The sequence below is a fragment of the Danaus plexippus genome, chromosome 11 (genome assembly GCF_018135715.1).
Source record: "Danaus plexippus chromosome 11, MEX_DaPlex, whole genome shotgun sequence".
Classification (NCBI taxonomy): Eukaryota; Metazoa; Arthropoda; class Insecta; order Lepidoptera; family Nymphalidae; genus Danaus; species Danaus plexippus.
This window is the reverse complement of record NC_083544.1, coordinates 1,189,529-1,212,991: the sequence shown is the minus strand read 5'-3', so window position 1 is coordinate 1,212,991 and position 23,463 is coordinate 1,189,529. Positions and strand designations below refer to the sequence as shown.

Sequence of the window (23,463 nt, the reverse complement as noted above, 5' to 3'; positions counted from 1 at the left end):
AAAATCGCCCGACCTACTACAACATGAAATATATATTCATTATAATTAGTAAATGATTACAATAATACATTTTTTATAACATAATCAACTGGTAAATTTATTTATTATATATTATAAAAACACCATATAATTATAATGAACACTATTTATAAGCCTTAAGATACTGACTCACTGCCTGTCCCTGTGACCGTAGAATAGTTAAGAGATCACTATTTGATTAAATACTCAGAATTACTTCATTTGTTTTAGTATGTTAGATCTTGTGGAATAAATTAAATAAGTTTGTGGGAGTTTTGTTTATAGTTATATAAATAAAAAAAAAAGAAGTCAAATTTAAAATTTATGTCAATTGTTATGTAATAACTACGACTACATTCGCCTTTTCTATTTTTAACTTATTTTACATGAAAAATTTATTGTTTTACTTAAATTAAATATAATAATTATATTGTTAAGGTTTTTGTATATTATCTAAAAATATGTGCATATGTATAGAAACGTTTTAAGTCTTGTAGTCTAAGGGACTTTGTGACGCCATCGTCACTCGAGGTATTGAAATTCAATTGTAACTATAAAATTCATTCTTAAATATGTGCATACATGTACATTTATAGTCTTGATATAAGCGTTTGTATCTCTATGTCTTACACTATGCCGCTATTGAAAAAAGCTCCCCCTGCGCAACTGTCAAAGAGATAGCGGCTGGGAGCTGCGAAGTGTGGGAGGGAGAAGGACGCTATCTGTCTTAATATTAATGTAGTTGGAAGATGATGAATGGCGACACAGCAAAGCACTTTGTGGTAAACATCTATATTATTATTCTTAGGGTCGTTTAGTTAGCTTAATTCAAACTTATTTGCATACGCCAGTCTTTGGCCAAATTAATTCAAGTGTTAGATTCTGAAGAGACTCGCTTGTCTCGATCCTTCTCGATTATTGAACTGGATTAACTGTTACTATAACCATGTTAGACGAAATGAAATGCTAGTCGAGATTTCGGGGACGTCAGCCAAAATTCGTTATGTCATGTGGACTCCTGAGTCACTTCTTGGCTTTGAAAACACATTCATATCCTGAAGATGAGATGTGATATCGCGATGCGTATTTCTATAGAAGTTTTGCCATTTGTTAAGGAATCTGACATGTTTCATAACAGCCGTCTCAAGTAACAGCAATCACAATGTTCGTTAGAACCTCCGTACTATTTATATTTCTATGATAACAATAAAACCAATACAATTTCGGTTTCTTATCTTACATTTAATTTCAATTCCGCAGTTGTGTGCCGTAGACTAATAAATATTATCTTCCACTTAGAGCGACTCGTCAAAGTTGCGATGCCAAAATAAGCAGTTTTATGTTTTTTGTACGTCTATTTGTTATGGCATACAGCCAACGTTCGGGGTCAGATGTTAATCGTGTTTTCACTGTCGTACTTGTATTACCGTCCAAAAGATTGCGGCACCTTGATAAAAGTTTTTGATGTCAAAATTATATATTTTATTGAACATGAATTGTAACATAGAAATCAGTGGTTAGAATCTATGACGGACGGACAACGACAGGTTCTCTTCTAATGAATGAGCCTTCAGTTATTGGTGCGCCTGGTACGATCTGTGCTGTTTGCTAAACCAGTTGCAGAACAAACAATGTGTACCGTTCTATTGTATTGGTGAGCGAGAATTGTCCGGAAGGCCTCCAATAAACCAAAAATAGATTTCGTTCCCGTCAAGAAACAATCCGAGTGATATTGAGAAATGTCTTTGATTTTTGTTCAGCTTAAAGGCGTCAGGGTGTCACAGAAGTAGTCTCATTACAGTTTGTTCAGCAAACCTGACCCCTTAAAGAATCAGGCGGAATCCGTGGTCGCAGTCAAAGCTCAGTGTGTTAACCTAATTTGACCAAGTTTTCGTTTGACGCAATTCAAGCCCCGAACTCATAGTTTGCCCTCGGTGGTTACAGAAATACTCCGGTCACAACTTGTTAGTTGTAGTTTACATTTAAACGTATACGGACTCTTAATTAAATGTAGCGCAAAAATGTATATTACTGTGAAAAGTAATTGATTTTTAATTGTTAAATCTCTTAATGAATTTTTGTTATTTTTCTGAGATCCCCTTTCAAATATATAGCTTTCAAAAGCGTATTAATAAAATTACGGCCATATACACACAAGTAAGTTTTTGTTAAAAAAAAAAATACATAATATTATTATAATAAAAATTAAATAGCAAATTCTGCATTCAATACGTAAATATGATGCGATAAATCACTTTGTTACGTTAACTATATAAAGTTTGTAATACGCGAAGTCCTTAGCGGTATCCGAGAGCCTAATGTCCTCTGCTATCTCTTCCCCACAAAAACCTGCACCTGCCATCGTTAATTGATAAACAGCTCCATTAATCACTAAGTTTCCCCCTAAATTGATACGTTCTGTTACAAAGCAGGAGTATACTGGTTGTTGAATACATTTTTTACAATACAATGGTCCCAATGTAAGAAATCTATTCATCATTTTTACTGTCTAAGGACTTGGAATACGAAAGTTTAAATCAATTATATCTATGGAATTCTAGAATTATATATACCGTTTCTCATATTAATGATTACACGAAGTATGCTTTATGAGATACGTCTTAAGATACGGAAGATTTATTTATGCTAGGTATCAAGTTTTGTTCTTAATATCGATGTACGAGTCTCGTGGGAGTGCATGCGATGTCTTTCTTGGAGTTAGGTATTTAGACGTCATACTTCTAAGTAATGTATTGTTTGTAATTTATAAGAAGGATTACAGTTAGTTACTCTGGAGACGAGATCTTGTTGGTGTTTCAGCTGAATCACTGAATAAAGTTATTGCCTTTAAGTTTTACTTGGGACAACTTGGAATTTGTTTAATGTCCTTTTATTTCCATCTAGAATAGTAGTCAGTACTTTATATAAGAATCATAACTGAATTCGATTGAGACACGAAGGAGGTTTTGTTTAAATTTTGATGGCGTAACATGGAAGGTTGTAATGTTCAACGAGTTTAAGGCATGCATCTCTGGGACTTTATTAATTAGTTGTTAACAAAAATTATACTGAACAAGAAGGAACTGCTCCGAATGCAAAAAAAGAAGATAATGCGTTAGTTCCTAAAAGAAATATGTAGTTGAACTAACACCGTCCAAGTCTTTGCTTGTGTAAGAATTACATCAAAACTGATGTTCAATGAAATAACATTAAAGCTGGTGATAATCCTCGCGGCGACTGCGGTGGGCGTTGGCGGCGAGCCATTTTAGCTGGATTGCGGTGAATTTATTATGAATTTTAATTATTTATAAATAATAAAGTTCAACCTCAACGGGAAACCGTAGAAATAAAAGCACATTTCAAAGCAAAAGTCCTAAGATCCACAGTTTCCTAGCAAGCCGCAGCAATCAAGTAAATTTCCTAAATGGTCTGTAACATGATTTTTCCAGCGTTAATTTTAATTGGGCTCCCGGTAACCTATTTATAACTCGGTCTTTCATTTTTCTGTAGTTTATATGTTTTACTTGATTCAAAAAAAAAAAACTAAAATGTGTTAAGAACCTGTATGAATAACGCGGTGCGGAGTCGTGGTGCTATAAAAATATACAATATGGCATAATTAACTTATATTGCACCCATATTCATTATTGGCCGAATTGAATGGCGTGTTCCACAATTTAAATGGAACAGAAATATCAAACAAGGATATATCCAATGAGTTTGTCTAACACAACGGAATCTCAAAGCTTTATGGTCGAGCCGGCGAGTGAATACATACACCTCTGCTTCAAACACGTATTGGTTGACAAAGACGAATATCAAATAACTTCATAGCTCTTAGTTAATTGTCAGAAATATGTAATATCACTTCGATTAGATCAACCCGTTTGTATGTCAAGGTTCTCGGTGTTTGCATTAATTGAAATCATTTTTTTTTGGGCTTAATCTTATTTTTTGAAAATAATTATTACTGTAATTTTGATATCCGGTCGAATAGAAAATGATAAATTAACAATTAAGATCAAGTAAATTTAATAATAATAGATTTATTACAGACACTTAATGTTAATATTATACACCAAAAGAAAAAAACGCTCTACACCAAAACCGATACAACTCAGAAGATCTATTTAATTACGATGATTTTAAATTTACGTGATTTTTCAAAACGTGGTCCTAATATCCGAAATAAATAAGTTTTTTTTAACCCTCGCAGTTCACGTAATCAATCTCAGTAACGCGCCCTTGTAGTCACTAGTACTTATTATTCAAATCCCGGAAGCTACTTCTCAATACTCAAACATGGTTTACGAGCTAGTTAAGACCTAGACGTCTGTGAAGTTACTAACTTTATTTAAGTGTTCAAAAATATTAAATTGCTCCAACATCTCTGAGGTTTTATTTCTAAGCATTAAAACATTTATTTGTTATGAAATATCGTTCAATATGAACGATATTCAAAGATTACGTAACATGATATTATAAATTGGGAGATAAGGATAAAGAATCATTCGCTTTCACAATAATTAATGATTAAATACGATATTACTTAAGGTCATCCCTTGTTACAGCTCCGGACCTTAGGCTGGCGATACAATTATTTAATTTTTGTTTTTATTTAGCAAAAAAATTTTATTATGCTAGTATGTATTGAGATACATATTTAGACATATCTTTTAAACCAACTATTGTGCTTTTTCAGTGTTTGAAACCTTATGTAGAGATAAAAAGGCTTCTAAATTACTATTTATTATATAGTAATAGTTTTAGCTACTAGGAATACATAGCTATATGCGTCAAAACTATCTCATGTATATGGGAAGTGTGTGGAGGGTAAGTTTAAGTACCGTGTGGAAACTTACACTAATAGCTACATGTAGGCAGAGCTACCTGGTGCTCAACTTAGACACGACTGTTCGCAGATGAAACTCGGTGTTAGATAGATCTAATACTTAATTCAGTAGCATTATATTTAAGGTATGTCGATCGTAATTCAGCTTCAAGTTTATCGAAGTAGAAGTTGAACAGCAATTTTTCACGTTATCTCGGTAGCCGTGTGAAGGCGGCATGAAGTTAAAACACAACATTAATTGCTGTCAGAGGGTCGGCGGGAAACAAAAGGCCCTTTTTTTGGTAACTATTATACGGAACCCCCGTCACGGCGGGCGCTCCGCCAGCTACGATGGTGACTTTATGTATATTACATTGAAGATTTCTTTGTATATAATGTTTTATATCGACTGTAGCCGGTTGGAACTCACCATCCTGCCTGACGGTGTTCCCCCGAGGGCTGCAGCCAGCGAGCCACACCAGGAATATCCACCTCAGCATCCCGGAGCCGCCTCCTCGCCGCAGCTCCGGCTGGTTGTGGAAGTGTCTCGCGGTCGGCCGCTGCCTCCCCATAGCCTCCACATGCCACACTCGCCACACTTTCACTTCACTTTTGACATTTTAGTTTTTTTTTGTGTCTTATATACGTCACCTATTAAAATGAAAATGACGATATGTTAATAATTTTGTTACGATAAGAAATATAATAAGAAATAAATAATAAAAAAATATATATTATACGTCTCCGTAAGTATAAGAAGTGATTTTGTTTAATAAGACCGTATTACGTGCCGTTTCTTGAGTAATACTTATAATGTTTAAAAATATATTGTAGTTTACAGTTGAAACCGACATTTATTGCGATTTTAATGCATCAATTAAACTATGACAGTTAAAATAACTAAAATACAATATACTTATAAAGTATGTTAATACGGGTAAATAACTGGCTTCCAAGTCCGGCCTTAAAGTAACAATGACTTTTTTCTCTTCTCAATTAAGACTTTGGACAAATTGAAAAAAATCAAAAAACTGCTATTGAACATAAAGATCATATATTAGTTTCAAATGTAATTTAAATGAAATCAGCAATTAAAATAACTTAATGCATCAACTCTCCGATCTTATTGCCAGCACTAACCATGTAACGTACAGTGGCTCACCCTTAACTACATACAAGGTTTATATTTAATGAGTTCCGTATCTGAGTATTACAATATTAATAATGAAAATGACAAATTAACATCAAATGCTGGCATCACGTGAAAGCTTCCAATATCGCTGCCATTAGCCACAATTCTAACGAATCCGATATCAACAATTTTCTTACGACCAATATATATATTTTTTAATACATTTTGCTGTGAATTGACATAAAAGTAATCGGCTCCTAATAAACGACCGTGTAGTGTCTCAAGTTATGATTTTGTTTTTTGGTATATTTTAGTATTTTTTAAGTCTAATTTTTAAAAATCTAAACGACCGATGTGACCAACAAATATGTTAAAATTTCTGTACCGATTTCCATACATGAATGGTGACCCCAAGTAACTTTAATAACTCAAACTGTGACAGATTACACGATAAGGTGCCTTTTAGTAGTAACGGAGCCGAACCGTCTCCTCTTCCAGCTCTCTAATACTGATTACGTATTTCATCTCAGTGTTTCATTGTTAAAGTTATAATAAACAAGCCGATGAGGCGACATTACGTACTTAAGGATACAACAAATCTTTGACAAAACAAATATTCTTTAATTTACACATACATATATTCTAACTTTAACTTGACAAAATTTTGTTAATGTTTATGTCGAACGCATACATATTCCGACATAATTGTCTGAAGACAATAACTCATTTCGTACATCGTCGATAATATATCAAAATTGTCATTGAAGTAATGTTCCACACATCAGTGAAATAAACCACAGAACCGGCTAGCTGTGTGAGAAGGACGTAACTCTGCTCTATATCCCCAAAGGTCAATCTAATTTATACCTTATAACATTACATTACAGATCGATTTCACTCTACGGCCCTATTATGAAAATTTCTGTAGACACGCGATAGAAGGTGTACTAACCACCTAGTTTTTGATATAATATTATTTTTATTGGAAAATAGTTTTTATTGCCAACGTCATAGAGTTTATATGTAATAACACTTAAATAAGTAAAATCTTGAAAATATGATCGTGACTGTGTTTATATGAAACACGGTAAAAGCACTCCAAAGTATAAATTTTGTTTAACATTAAAATGGCGGAAACGGTAGCCATATATAATTTCTATTTAATGATTAAAGTTCTTATTATATAACGTATTACCAAACAAATAATACATAACATACGGGATTCTTTACAACGTCCGCTGACACGAAACGTTCACTTCAAATAAAAACGTAAAAACCCACTCGAATTGAAAAATACAATTTAATTGGTTTTAGAATGATCTCAATAGGGATTATGGACGTTCTTTGAAACGGGCAGGTAAAAGCGCCCACAACACACGTGGGCGACGTGAGCGACGTGGGCGCCGGGCTCAAAGACACGAGTAAGAGATTCGAACGAATTACATTTGTATAGTTACAGATTAAGTGCGCTTTATTTAGTGCTCACACACACTATTTATATATACTATTATTTAGTAGGCACATTATGTACTGAAATAAAAATTATGACATTATATAATAATAACTGTTTTATATTTAAATATCACAATATATAAGTGATATTCAGTTGTTTATTTCAAACAAGACTGGACGTCTGTATGTTTAACTGGAATATCTTCATTGTATTTATATTTTAAACTTCAACGTGTTACTATTTTGGATACAATTCAATCAGTGCTTCTCGAGATCCGCGTCTCGTTATCTCAGTGCGAAGTTGCTTTGTTTTAAGAATATTCAATCAATCACTTCAAAGTTAATGCCTGCGTTGTGTGATGTTTCCGATCTTGTCGCATATGATAGCTGATGTCGGAGAGACGCCTCGATCGAGTCACTGGTAATTGGAGTACACGCGGTGTCTACCCTACAGATATAAGCACTACTAATACTTCGCTTTATAGATTATAGCATCCTCAAATTAATATGGATATATTTTTTGTAACAGTCCTTTGTTAAAATAAATGTTTTAAATTCAATTTAAAAGCAAAGCACAGCAGATGTTCTGTGGTTGAAGCTTTGGTTGCATTTAGCATACATATGAATGAGGGTGCCTAAAATCTTTTGTGTCTCTCGTAATATTTACAATGCTGAAATAAAAACGTCAATAGAATCGCAGTTTTCGTCTATAAACTGTCATAAATCAGTATATAAAATAAACAAATAAAATTTTATGTTCGCGTTATAGTGCTGTATGACTAGCGCTGTTTGGTGCACATATCTGATTGCGATGCAGGCAGAGGTTGACAGGAGAGGATATTTGAAATTGGTATATATTTATTTTATCAGGCTTTAGAACGTCGACGCTGAAATCCTATGTAATGAATTTGTATTGGATTGATGAATTCAAAGACTTTCTTTGTAGAGATAAATCATCATAGTCAACAAGTATTTTGTTTCGCTCTTCGCGGGTTCAAGTCGTTTGGAAGTAAGTCGGTCAAACGTGAGCAATACGGAATGTGGGGTGTGCATACATTGAGTTTATATGAAATACTAAACTAGAACTGAAACCACCAGCTGACATGAACTGTGGAGTTAAAAACGTTAGCTGTCGGCGCGGCTCTATGTGACTGGTCCTTGACATCCCAGGTAAGATGGTCAGGTTTGCAGTAGACCAAGTATAAAGGGAAGGTTTTATGTCTGAGAACTGCAAAAAAATGTATCGCTAAAAGTAAAAAATTGGTTTAAGAGTAATAACAGCATTGTCTTTTTTATCACGAAAAGCTTCTGATTCCTGAATATGTTTTTATAAGTAACAAGAACTTTTCCATATCCATGCAATACAAGTTTCATTCGTGAAAAGTTTGTCTTAAAATCGTATTTTTGGTGTAACCACAGCGAGTCGTTAACTTGTAGCGCTCTTGTTATAACTGGAAGTACTGAGTAACTTTGTGCCAGCAAAATAATTGGATATATATTTTTTTCTATAACTTATTAATCATACACCGCGCGCTGATTAAATCGTTAAGCTCATATTCGAAGATATTGATTTAAAATATGAAAACCTCTTTTTTAATACGGTATTCATATCCTTTTTCAGAAGAAAATAAAACTTACGAACAGGAGGAACCAAAAAGTCTTAAGACTATTGTACTATAAAGGTACCTATCCGTTATGGGAGACACGCAAAAAAAATTACACTAAATTACAAATATACACAGTAATATTTTTGCATCTATCATTAAACGAAACGCTTCGCCTCGGGCAAACACGTTCCATATAAAATTTTTCGTGTCCCGTGGCTGTATAACTTTGGATTACAGTTTATTTTTGTTTAAATAAAAAAAAGTGTCATACATTTCTGTCAGCTGTCAGTCACAACGCGCCAACCAGGCGTACTCCCACTTTTTCGCTTGAGCGCTCATTCTGGATTCGTGGGGGATTCAGATATAGAAAATAGATTACATTTGTTTTTTATTTTATAGTAGGTATATAATATGTGACATTAATCTCATAGTTTATTATATAAAAACGACTGTTTGTCATATTATAACGTATTGGAAAATGTTGCAGAGGTAGTAATTTCTGTTTTATAGTATAACTAAATTTTTTTTTGCGGTATAACAAGACATATTTTTTTACAAAAAAATATAAAGGATTAGGCTATTGGTTATAGTTAAAAGAAATTATTATGTTATCTTATGTACGTTAATAAGAGACGTATTTGTTCATATTTACGTCTTGTTTTTGATAATCATAATTATTATCTGTGCTGATTATCGTAATAAAATTGTCCGTCATAGTCTGTAATGTTCGGTGTCGTGGTCTACACGAGTCTAGACCAGTCTACATTATAGTCTGTGTTCGCTTCATTGTACGTTAGCAACAAAACCGGTCGAATGTTGATAACTTCCGGAGTGAAAGAAATAAGTCTAAGTCGGGATAGTTTTGCTTTTATTTCTGTTGGGTTCACATGTTTTCACTTCTTTTGGCTCGCCTTTTGCTGGCGTTCGTGATGTTTTAACATTATTTTTATTAAAACATGTTTTATTTTATTATTTTTCGGGTATCATTGTTTTTTGGTCCATTAATTATTCTTTCTTTATTAAATGGATAAAATAAATGAGTCCTCATGTATAAAATACGTTTTCTTACTATACTTTCATTATGAATTCTCCTGCACATTTAATATTTCAGACATTTTCGAAGTGTGGTCGGTGAATACATTACAGTTTTGCGTGCTAGTTGTTCGCGACGTTTTTAATATATATCAATTATTAATGCTATTTCATACAATATAATCCTGTGAAATCTTGCGTAAGCTGTATGGGTCGATTAAATCTGGGTATTTGGAATTTAGAAGAGCGTGAGGCTAGGAACAAAGCCACATTGCATCGATGGGCATAGAAAAATAATTTAGTATTAGCGTTACCTCTAGAAGATCGGACATTTAAAAACTATTAGTTTGAACTTTTCAAAGTGCTCAGTATGTGCTCATCATTAATATGAGCTATAAAAATCGATACAGGATAGCAATCGAGTCGTAAATGTTATATTAATTGATGGCATTCGAATAAAATTACCGACGTAATAACATAATGCTTTATAGCTGTGATATTCTTAAATTATACTTCAAATCTATATAATGAGCGGAAGAAGAAATCTACTGAAATAACTGATAGGTTACAAAGAAATCTTATATTAGATTAAATATATTTTCGTCTTGTTGAATTAATCGGATGAATTTGTTGATATAAAACAAATCATCGAAATTTTGCGTGAGGTCAGGGAACTTCACTAGCGTTCCATAAAGGTAATACGGACGATATTCTTATTAATTCCCTTTTAATAGTATGATTGATAGTAATCGCTTAGAAATTAGACACGCCAACAACAATAAATATACTTTATATATATGAATATTAATAGCTTTTAGCTCAGTTAACATCGTAATTACATATTACGACAAAAAGGCCACTTAATGATGGACTTTGATTTTCTTTATCGATGAATTCCATCACTGATCCTAAGCAGAAAATGGCTTATCAACTTTATTAAGAACTGTGAAAGGAATGAAAGAAGAAGGGAAACGATTCGGAAGACCAGCGGAATTGCAGAGGCTATTATAAAAGTTTGTAAAGCCGCTGATTTGGATGAATCACTATTTTATATCTGGGTATATCTTAGATATTAAATTGGCTAAGGTTTTCCATTCAGAATCATCTTTAAAGAATGTTTAGATAGTTGAAAAAACGAAGTTATATTTAATGTCATTATTACTAAATGTCAAAGCTTTATAACGATTATAAAACTTTATTATTTGGGAGAGTTATATTTGTATATAATACTTTTCATTCTTTGTTTCTTTACAACATAACAGGCGAGAAATAGCATGATGTTAAACCAGTCTAGGTGCGGGATTACTTGATTGGTAACCGAACTGGAAGATATTTCAATGATAGTAATTAAAATTAGGATCGAGCATGCCGTCAATAACAAAAAAACCGTTGTTGCTACGTAATTGGAGTGCTTTTCATACAAATACTTTTTATAGTAATCTTTTTTTTTTTATCTCTAGCGTTGATAATTTACGAACTTTTAGATTTATCCACGAGTAGACGTCTATAGAAACGAATCATATTTTTAATTTGATCATTCGTAGATATAATTTGGCAGGTGTATTGATACAAAATTTGCAACACGAAATCGCACTGCAGTATCTAGTGCAGAGGTTTTTGTGTGGGGGTTTTAAGAAACCCTCTGATTAGCATATTATACGGATATCCACTCTTTATGTGGTGTATCGGCTCGTATTGTATAAATCAACCGCTAAAAATAATTTTGATTGGCACATTATGAATTAAAGCTCAATAAACAACCTATTTATTGCCTTACAAATGTTGTTTCATATCACTATTCAAGATACTGGGACGCTGGGTTCAAAGCTTCTTGACATCACCACTCGTTATAACAAGTTCGTTCACAATTTTCTAACATGTAACACGTTTTTGGACACGAGAACACTGTTCAATTGCATATTTCAGAGATGGCTTTTGAAAATTTATGACTATTTTGATTTATTTTGTATGCGAGTTGTGGAGTGACACCACGCACGTTAACACGCGACGCGCGCATTCGGACAACTGAATTCTGTTACCCCGGCCCAAGGTTTCGGCCCGGCCGGCGCACGACATACACTTCAATGGCGTTCCGTTTCATGTATTAAAATGTTAATCTTAAATGATTTGCTTCAAATAACAAAAAAATATATGAAATAAATGTTTGTCGTAACAAAGCGGTTAAAAATATTATATAATTTTAATAATAATATATTTATCTTTTAACATTTTTCTGAATATATATTGCAATTAATTGGCAATGTTGACCATTAACTTGAAAATAAAAAAATATATTTACAAATTAAAGTACAGTTAGTTTAAAATTTTGCCTGCAACGGAACAAGTCATATAATCAGCAACAGTAACGCCATCTCCCTCCCTCTATTGTGAACAAAGCGATTGATGCGTGTCTGAACCCTGCGGACTGCGTACCCTTCACCAGGGTGACACCAGCCACTGTTAGATGATCCCTCCTTTTGTTCCGTGTAACCATTTTCGTAAATATTATAAGTTACGCATGGCAACCGTCGCGTTTCTTCGCTTCTGGTCCGTCACAATACAAATGTAGGGCTACAATTTTAGGGCTAACAAATTAGTAAGGGGAGAAAAACGCCCGAACGTCAGGTTTATTGACATTTCGTTGAGCGATAATTAAGGCTTACGAGGGTAGAAAAGTTATCGGCACACCGTTAAATTTTAAAGCCTGGATTTTCGTTTCAATTAGTTCGTTTGAATTGGCTCTCAAATGAGCTTGTAACAAGCCTGTTATTTTTATTTGATTCCGACGTTTAACAGATATTTAATGGGGATCTTCGCATAATATAACAATTCGCGAAGAAACTCCTCCAATTCCTTAAGTGTTTAAATGTTTATTTATTTCAATTACAACATTTATGTTAGTGATGAGGTAATGGTATATTTTTATTTAGCATAGCCGTTTCTTATATACAGCTCATACAATGTAACAAACTCTTAAATCTAAGCATATTGTTACAATGCTCACATTATTCTAGGATCGCGATAATCACTGGAAGGGTTCCTCGTGTCCCCGCTCGAGATTTATAATCCTCGTTTATTATTTGGTTTGAAACCCAGCTTTTAATGTTAATGCAAAGAGAATGTTGCTATTAAATTAATAAAATGAAGCCTATCCCATTTGAAAGGCTTTCTTGAATTGAACTTCCCGTTTGTTAGTATTGAAAATATATTAAAAATTATTTAAACTTACGAATTATGTCATTTAATAATTGCTTATTAATAATATAAATAAGGCCATCAAAAATTATTTAGACACGGAATAAAAATTCAATCACACTTTTTGCATAATAATATTACTTTATAGTACTTATAGAAAATTAAAAAAAAATTACCTTTTAATATGAAAATAAATGTTCATTGGTTTTATGAAAGTTACCAAAAAAATTGTGATTTTTTTCCAAATTATTAATAAATATTAAATAATTTTTTATTCCACTTTCAGTACCTTTTAATTTTTTATGATTTTTTTGTGACGAATAACTTGGAATCTTGAATTCGTATTGCTTTTAATAATTATTAAAAGCGACATCTACTGTCACAGCAACTGAGAGTAATATTTAAGGTGCCTTGAAACTTAGTTCGTACCTGTGCCGATAGATGTCATGGAAAAAGTTATCGATAATTATAGGAAATACATAAATATATATACAGAAGAAATTCTAAGAATTGATATGGTAAATTCTTCTTACTATCATTCAATAATTTCTTTGTGTTCTACATGTTTAATATTTGCTTATTACAGTACAGTATAGGCATTTAATTTAATATCACCGATAAAAACAAAAAAAACATAATGTTATTAATATGGAAAACTAACAATATTTTCCCATTAGCACGGCATTATTTAGGAAATAATTAAGAGAAAATAGGAAAGTGATGAATAGTAATATTGTATTAACCTTATATATCAAAACAATTTGACAACAAACACTTCTATTTATATATAATTATCATTTAACTTCATTATTTTTTACTATTGTATGGAAACAAATCCTTTCCCTAGTTCGCTTTTTTATTGAAACTTATTTTTATGTACTTTCTAAATTATTATTTAATATTTGTTTTTACTGATAACAATTCTATCGCTGAACCTGAAGGTAAAGGGACCAATCATTTAAATCATCATCACCACCAGTCCTTAATACCTAACCATTTTATAAAAAAAAATATATAAGGTTATAACCTTATGTACATAGCCTAATAAAAATCTCATAAAACTCTAGTAATTAGCATACGCAATAGCTGTCTGTAAATATTTTATTTATATATTCTTTGTTCATATCATGAATACGTATGAGCACTTACTGATTAAAACAATAAAATTAAACGGACGTTTGTTAAATATATTTTTATTAATATAGAAAAGCGTACATTTACTTAGAGGATATATCTTATAATACATTCTATACAAAGTAACTAGAGCTGACTGTTACATTATTCTTGACGACGTGTTCCACTGGGAGCTATAATATAATAATATATTTTTAAGTCTAATACTGTTGTTAAAATAACTCTAATTATTTTGTTACATAAAAAACTAATCCTAAATAAACATTTAAAATCAAAGAGAAGGATATGTTTTATAGTTTTTACTTGACTCATTGTATATACCTACCTAACGGACGGATGTTTGATAGTTGATACTATGAGGTAGTTCATTATAGCATGAAATTTTCTTAAAAAAATATAGCACCGGGATACAGACATTGCTAGAGTGATTCAATATAAAAAAAAAAATATTAAATTTATTTACAATATAATAACTGGCAGTGGAATATAAAATAATGTCTTATAACAGTCAGCGTTTTACTTAAATAACCGTTCAATATTTATATGATATTCGGGTTTTATTGATTCAATAAAACCCGAATCATAATTTAAATCGGCCGTCGACTTTAATGATTACGTTATTATTTATAATATATTCGCTATGTACAACAAAGTCTATCGGTCTATGCACAATGTACAGGTTACACTGTATAGGTAATCATTGGTAATATTTTACGACGTACGGTATATTCGACAGTGCAATTGATTGTGGCGTATGAAACGTTCAAATTTTATTGTCCACGTGTTTGTACTCGTAAATCATTGCACTTTTTGTTTCAACATATGTCCCGCGTAGTCCTCCTGGATGTTGTTCTTCATGGGACTGTTTGTAATGTAAGTGTTGTTGTTGTTGCACGTCTCTATTTCCGGCGGAACGCGTCCGTCTTTGTAGGCCTTCATGTAGAAATTAGTGAACAGTACTATGAATATTGTTGAATGCAGAATGAGACCGCTGGCGATGATCCTGTATGAAGGTAATTAAGATAAATTAAATGACTTTAAATTAATGTTATGTAAATGACAATCTTTTCACATTAACTGTCATTTGTTAACTATACTGACATGAGTGAGGTATTCAGTCGAGTGATCATAAGCCAAAAATGCCTTACATCATTTTAGCAGAGCTGATGCTCATACAGTTCTGGACAGATTTTAACCGAACATAGCTAAGAACCATTCCAAGGAATTGGAATGACAAAAAACAACATTGAAATCGGGCGATCCGTTTCAGAGCTACGGTTACATAGATAGACGGACAAACATATATCGACGTAAAATTTAAAAATCTTTATTAACTTTAGGAGGGAATGACACAGAATTTTGATAAATATATCAACCAATTATTTTTCTCACATTAATAGTTAACACGAAAAAACATATGAAGTCTTTCGCTTTTACTCTCCTTTAAATTAATTTTAATAAGTCGAAGATGAACTAATTAATATGAGATATTTAATATGTTAATGAATTATAAATATAAATTATATAACGAGGATAGTTGGGTACTAGCTATGAGTCTATCAGAATGGAGATCATACGATATATTAATATTGAACCGGTTTTAGAACCGAGTTCAATTTCTCTAAAACGTCCTCGACCGTGATCACAGTGAGGTCGTAGAAAATGTTGCAGAAATATATGCTAATTGCCTTCGATTTTACAATGAAATATTGCCAAAAAAAAAAACGAATTTAACGTTATGTCTAAAACTAAGAGAATTTGAAAATTCAATAAACCTCGTGGTAAATTACTTCGCAAAGCCTTTATTAGTTTATGATTGGAGATATAAGAATTTATGCATAAAATACAGCAATATTTGTATAATACAAATAATTAACAAAGTTTGTATGTGTGTATGTAAGTATGTTTCGCAAAAACCACCGGCTGGATATAATTGGTATATAAATTACTTTGTTGGCATCACATATGAAACTTTTTACCCTAATTTAATTTCCGCGCAAATAACTTCTTTATTAAGGAATTGTTTTTGATACAATACTATAAACTTCATAATAATTTTTAATCAGTGACAATTATAAATAACAATATATAGTAATGAATAGTATTAAGACAAAAACACAGGTAACATCCCACCTAGAACCTGTACATGTGTTGATCGTAGCTCGTTTAAATTCTTATATTTACTTATACTTACTAACTCTTGTAATAACTTACTTGGGATATCCGCAGTCATACACAAGAGCACTGATTGAATGGAACAAAACCATGAAGAATTGGATCTGAAATGAAAAATAGACATCGTGTAAAGATCTACCGCCGTAAAACAATTACTCTTGAAATTAATCTCTCCGTATTCAAGATTCCACGGTTGCAGTTGTTAGATTTGCGTGACTTTTGAATTATCTTACAATTCATATGTTTACATCCGAATCCGATTGGTAAATGTACCTTTCATTTATTAGAATGTACGACTAACGTTGGGTTCGCGACTGTGAAATCTCGTTAGTCGTTTGTACTTGAATGTACTAACAACAGATATTTTATAAAGTTCATTGGACTTTCGATTAATATTGCACAAGATGTAACTACAAAACAAAGTAATATGAGTAACCTTAAACGTAAACGTATAATAAATTTGTTAGATATATAATATATTTAATTAACATGTTTATAAGTTCCTTTCTTTTATAATTTATCTCACCAGGCGTCACTCGCTATACTTTCATTTTTGATTTGATTAACATAAGCCTTAATAAGTTAGTATGCATAAAACAAATACATGTGAAGCGAGTTTGGAACAGGTTTTTAGGAAATTCAATGCCTCATGACCTATATAATACATAATACTAGATAGTTACATACGTAACCTATTTAGACTTAATTTGATTGATTTTAAAATGTAACAAACACACGCTCTAGACGATAAAATAGTTAATTTAAACGTGTCTCGGTATATATAAAATTAAGTCTTTGAACATTTTTCATAACAATATTTTATTATCAACAGGACTCCATACTGCATATTTTATTCGTATTATCAATGAAATAAAACTGTCGCTATAAATATATAATGTGTCTAAACACACAAACGAGAACTCGTCCTATAACCTGTTATGAGTTTCGTGAAATTTTAAGATCAATGCTTTGAACTTGACCGTTGTAACGAGTATCTAAATCTAGATATCTAATAGATATAGATAATATAATGAATAAATATTAATGAAGAGATTACTTCCTGAGATAATGTTAATGTAGCTGTAATTCTAGATGTAGTCAAGCGTGAAACTATAATTATTAAATAAAAAAAAAAGTGAAAATCTATAAACAAGTCAGCGACTCTCATAAATTGTTCCCTTTATAAGATTTTTCTATAGAAAAGATACATTTGTTTTGAAATTATAAATAAACTAGATATAATAAAAGGAAATTGTGATGGAAAAGTTAGTTGTTATTTAACATGAACGCGCAATGAAAATATATTATATGTATGAATATATTACAAGGAATTATTTCAACTGAAGGGGTTCCGAACTTTCTCTTATACTTTCGTTTAAATTAACAAAAACAAAGGATTTTGAATCGAATATAAATGACGAAAAATATATATTATGAATAGAAAAAATAGCTATCGTTTGTATAATAAATACACAAGTCACTGTTCAATTTTCATACAGAAAAATACATATTTTTTTGTTGTGTGCTTAACACAAGTTCGCGTCTTTCCTGGTGTTCATTCAATGACCTTCGTTTATACTACAATGTGTGAGGATCGTGAATGAAAAACCGTTAACTCTCCGTATCTAGCGTTACGATATAGACTCGGAGTAAGCATTGGTTTGACAACTTTCGTACGTCCAATATATATATGTAATTGGCGGAGAACACCATGTGACTGTCATTATTAATTGTTCGACAAGTTAATAATTTACCGTCAGTCTCAAAGCTTAATAGTTTTCTCTCTAATGAGGGTCCTATAAAATAATATATGAACCACGTGACCCAGGTCTAGGCGTGCCAGCATTCAGAGCATATATACAGTATTGCAAACAGTTTCCTAATACCTAGTCACCTTATACATGATCTAATTAGTAACAACATCCGAAGGTCTGAATGTACTTGCGTGCCGCAACAGAGAAAGGATATGCCTTTCCGCTAAGTGTCGAAATATAATGCCGGCTTCACAGACTGCATTTATAGCGTCAAAGTCTACTTTCGGTTATGATTCAGACTTAACGCGATTTTGTTACAGCCTTACGCAAAGAAGCCGTGATTAGCTTGATTATATCGTCTCAAACATCAAGTACAAATACTACAACATTAGAATTTAATAGATTTTTTTTTATTTCGTCATTGAATTCATGAATGTTTCAATTTCATTGTCGAATGCAATTCGTTTTGTGACCTCCAACGGACTTCAATAATTACGATTTCTTAACAGTGTGAAGTGTAGCCTTGTGCTATTATTAAGTCTTTTGTTGTCATTTTTTTCTATATCAAAAATTTTACAGTTTAAATTTAACAGACCAACTGTCAATTGATTTGTCAGTCAAGTTGACGTTTAACTTTTTTTTTCTGTAGTTAAATCTAACTCTTTCGTGTCCTAGATTCGGTGACAGTTGTTTCAAATATCGCTGATGTTGTAAGCTCATCGAAGAGGCAGAGTTTCCCAGATATGAGACTCATTAATCACCTGTAAACTGAAAACTTTTTTTAAAAAAGTGTTAATTATATTCTCTGCTATTCGTTTTCTATTCCCATGACTCTTTCTTCCTTTAATGTTATATTGATCTTACTCAAACTTGATTAATGTACTCGTCTCTATTACGGTTGTGAAAACTTTTTATTTGTAGGGATTGCTGGATAAAGAATTCTATATATATATATATATATATTCTTACTATAAACAATACTTAAAACCTACTATTAATTGAGTTCTCTGTCTACATAAAGTAAGGAAAAGTTATTATGTTAATGTCAGTGGCTGTACTTATATAATATTGGCAATATCCGCTCTTACGTAATGATTTCTTCTTCCGACAGAATCATATTCAAGGAAGTTCATTATTTAAAACTATTTTATAATAGTAATTTAAGCGAAGGAATTGTAGTAATTTTGTTGTCAGCCTTTAAATTTGGTCTGCACCAAGGATGCAACTGTCATGACTGTGAGGTACAAACACTGTTTTGGTATAAGATAATCATAAAAATAAATCTGTTTTATATTAAAAAGCGTATATAATACATGGAATTTATTTAACAAATAAATTAACATTTAACCGAGTCTTTTGGTTCTTGTTTATGATTTAAAGTGCCAATAAATTTTCTAACAGGTAAGTTTGATCGCTCGGTATCCTTTGCGCAATTTCACGAGGTATTTAAGGAGTGGTATGAACCTGCCTTATTGGTGAACGTACCAGAACGTACAACCTGAATTGAGGATCTTGCACATAAGTATCTCATTAATTTTATCATTCACTAATTAAATAGATGCTGTTGTAAGGATCTACTGAGAGTCTAAAGTGTCGTTGGTCGAAACAATATTGTTTGTCATAGCTATTCTATATTGGTAACATTGGTAGTATGTTTTGAGGGAACCACTTATCCTTCGAGCCTTCGATACTTACTAGTTGAAGTGTTGTGAGGTGTTTCTTCCACCACAAATACTTCTGGTACTGAGGGCCCATAGCCGCCATCATATAGTAGGCGTACATAATCACGTGGACTAGATTATTGACGATGTTGGAGAAGGTTCCGTGACCACCTACAGCACAAACATAAAATATATTACCGGAGCAATGTGCTGAGGACACAATAATAGCAAAAAATTACTAAAACAATAGCAATTGTATGTAAGTTTGTACAACAAAAAAAATATTGGTTATTTTCCATTATTCATTCATAAATGTTTACAAGTGACAGTGCCGACGTAGGTTTATGAATGAAAAACGAGAATCTTTACTTATTTAGTTTGACAAGAGGTTCTAATGGAAGATTTATTTAGTGGACGTTTCAATCAATATGTATTGACGTATTCTGACTTATTGAACTTATTACCTGCAATAAATTTAACTAAAAGCCAGGCTTCGAATGGCGTCAGCGAGTGATGGTACAAGTGCAGCCAAGTTATCTGACTCTTCTTCTTGCGAAGAACAAAAAATATCGTGTCCGCGAACTCTGATAGTTTCGAGAAGTAGTACACCCAGCAGAGATGCAGCATCTGTGAAGAATACGGGACAGAAATGTGTTAGTTATTATTTATGGGAGTTGTGTAGCTGGGAGTGTTAAGGTTGAATAGAAAATATAGTATGGAAAATTCATGAACAAGAGCAGTATTAATATTCGCACCGGCCGGAATGTCGAGTATCAGTTGCTTTATACGACAGTCCTGAGGTCGCCGCTTCATATCCCGCTCTTGATATATTATTTTCATTATATATTTTCTTTTTCTTTGATCTTAATTCAAGTTAAAGCTCAACTTTAATATTGAAATCATAATTATACGAAACTGGGACACTGTTATATTGTACAAAAAATCTTCTAAAAATAATACTATTTGAATTCTTTATATTTTTTATACTTGTTATTCGTGTTTATTGTATTGTGTTTAAAATTATTAATTTATTTCTTTAATTGAAATAATCTGAGAGCATGCAAACAAGATAATCGTCTGGCGATAAAAAAATATATAACCCAGACTGATTGAGCCTCTTAACGGAACACCTTCAGGCATGCCTCTAATTTTACTTTCGACGAGGCTGTGATGCAAACACAATTACAAGTTTAACCGACCGCGACAGCTTTCACTGTTACGTCACAAGTTCATTGCGAACATATAAGGTTGAGGTCAGTGAAACTTTACAACGATAGATATAATATCATTATATTTGTATGTTAGTCCATTTCTCGTTATTCTGAGAATGCTTGTGGCAATCATTCGTTCTTTTGAAGTTTTCAAATAAGAATACAGGTCATTTGTAATTTTTTTGGTGTATAGTCCTTACGAAAGCCTTATACCATCCTAAGAGAGTCAAGCTAAGTGAATTATCCAAACAACCGCGACACATTTTATGTTATATTTCGATTCTTTAATATTTTTACGGGACTTTAATTAGCAATAAAACAAAAAAAGTTATAAGGTAATTCATGATATTTTGTTGAAGCAATTTCACTTCGACCATTAACGACTGATTTGATTAAATGGTGAATGCTTTTTGTTTCTTTATATGTTGTGCCCGTCATTACAACTGTTGTTGAATTTAAAGGGTTGTCATGTATTGTATAAATAATAACCTAATTAGCGTTGCCCACGACGTCGTCCGTATCGTAAAGTATTTTATATTATTTTTGTTTTATGTCTATCAATAAAAATAAATAGAATTTATTAAAAGTTATTTAATCACTTAGTTGTCAATAAATTTTTTGTCAAAATCGGCCTAGCCGTTACAGATATTGACATGAACGAAATGATAGATAGACCATAATTAAAAAATTGCTCATAATATGTAACGTGTATACACACAGATATTTTTTACTAAAACGCAATTTATTTCAATATTTTAAAACGTAATCCATTTTTATCTACTACTATAGATTTAAAATATGTTGGATTACAAAGCAATACAGTACAATACAATAACAGTGTTGAAGGCAGTAACAATGATTGTATTTACATAAATCGCCAACCCTAACCACACCCGTTAAAAATACCATTTCACTTGGTTTCCCGTGAAGCAAATATATATTCGAAAGTTCGTGAAGCGAGTGCCTTGTGTTCTTGACCAACATGCGCGTGGTTTTAGACACGGTCAGCCCAAATAGTGTTTAGTTTTCACCAGCCAATTTGTTATTATGAGGATTTTTATATTATAAACGAAACTTGAGACAACGGATTACATCTGATTACGTTCGCCGAGATTAGAAAGGAGATATCGTAGAGGAATTGATAAAAAATATTATCATGTAGTTAAAACCACAGTCGGTTAAACCACAATTATCTATTAAAATAAAGAATGTTTAGGAAAAAATGTCTTTAATTATTTTTTCAACTAGCAATTTGACTTGAAGACTATCCAGCTCTTCCTGAACATTTATTTGAATGACAATGAAGTCATTCTTGATGCTAACCTTAGTATAGATGGCCGACTGGCTCAGGCTTGACAGAAACATATCTTAAATGAATTAGTTCTTAAAAATACGTTCAAAAGATGTTTGTCCTAACTGTTATTCAGTAGCAGACTTTAAGTAGATAATATTCACATTAGGTTCAATAAGAAAAAGGTTACTACATATCTTTTAAACTTTAAAATGTACATATATTTTTTGTCTGCGATATTCGATCATTAGCCTTAAAAAGCCTTTAGCAATTACGACTATAGAAGGCTTTAGGTCCAAGCTAAATTGTTTTATAGGAACTGTACAATATTTTAATGTATAATTTAGTTATTCTACTTACTCTTCTGGCTTTTTCACTGTCACTGTAGTCCACCGGCTGGCATGTTAGGCTGTAGTCACCCCACCACCCTGACATCAAGTGCTGACAAAACAGAAATGTAATTTTAAATATATATACCAACAAGCTTTGAGGTATGTGCCACGAATTTTAAGAACACAAAGTTAACAAGACTGAAATTAAACTCAATATAATAATATCATAACCAAAAGAAGAAAAGGGAGTTAGATAATGAAATTATCATTAGAATAATAATTAAGGATCCGTGACAAACATCACAGCCTTGGCTGATTCAAGTTAATAGTGAGTGAAATTATAGCAATGCCAACATTAACTCGGTCATAACGGCGCTCCGTCAACATTTAATCTCCACGCAATGTTTTATGGCAATTTTTGCTATACATTAACAGTGATTTGTAAAGCGGTCGTATTTCATAATAAAATCCACTTAAAACAAACAAATGGAACAGTCTAGTTAAACTATTTGGAAGTTTTTGAGTGGTTAAGCGCATGCGGTAACGTATTTTGAACACAGAACCTTGACTGTTTTGTTCGTTGGAAGGAAAAGAAAATTGTTTTTTCTTTTGAAATTACGAACTAGTAGCGAGCTTGA

The 23,463-nt window shown here is 32.1% G+C and overlaps 2 protein-coding genes across 7 annotated transcripts in view; both read right to left on the bottom strand.

Annotated features, from left to right (window-relative positions):
* Nucleotides 1-12,108, bottom strand: part of LOC116765493 (uncharacterized) — a 46,278-nt gene extending 34,170 nt beyond the window's left edge. For 2 of the 4 annotated variants that reach the window (XM_032654946.2, XM_032654948.2), the window contains exons 1-2: nt 11,850-12,108; nt 5,280-5,500 (exon numbers count right to left, since the gene is read on the bottom strand). In XM_032654946.2, coding sequence (XP_032510837.2) covers nt 5,280-5,421 — 142 coding nt within the window. In that variant the 5' untranslated portion in view covers nt 5,422-5,500; nt 11,850-12,108. Of the gene's footprint in view, nt 1-5,279; nt 5,501-11,833 lie in introns of all 4 variants that reach the window. The other 2 variants (XM_032654947.2, XM_061521973.1) reach the window with 2 other exon arrangements.
* Nucleotides 12,109-14,444: 2,336 nt separating this feature from the next.
* LOC116765919 (elongation of very long chain fatty acids protein 7-like) overlaps nt 14,445-23,463 on the bottom strand; it is a 39,901-nt gene continuing 30,882 nt past the window's right edge. For all 3 annotated transcript variants that reach the window (XM_032655561.2, XM_032655562.2, XM_032655563.2), the window contains 5 exons: nt 22,854-22,934; nt 20,456-20,618; nt 20,026-20,162; nt 16,616-16,680; nt 14,445-15,404 (listed from right to left, as the gene is read on the bottom strand). In XM_032655561.2, the coding sequence (XP_032511452.2) occupies nt 15,200-15,404; nt 16,616-16,680; nt 20,026-20,162; nt 20,456-20,618; nt 22,854-22,934 (651 nt within the window). In that variant the 3' untranslated portion in view covers nt 14,445-15,199. The remainder of the gene's footprint in view (nt 15,405-16,615; nt 16,681-20,025; nt 20,163-20,455; nt 20,619-22,853; nt 22,935-23,463) is intronic.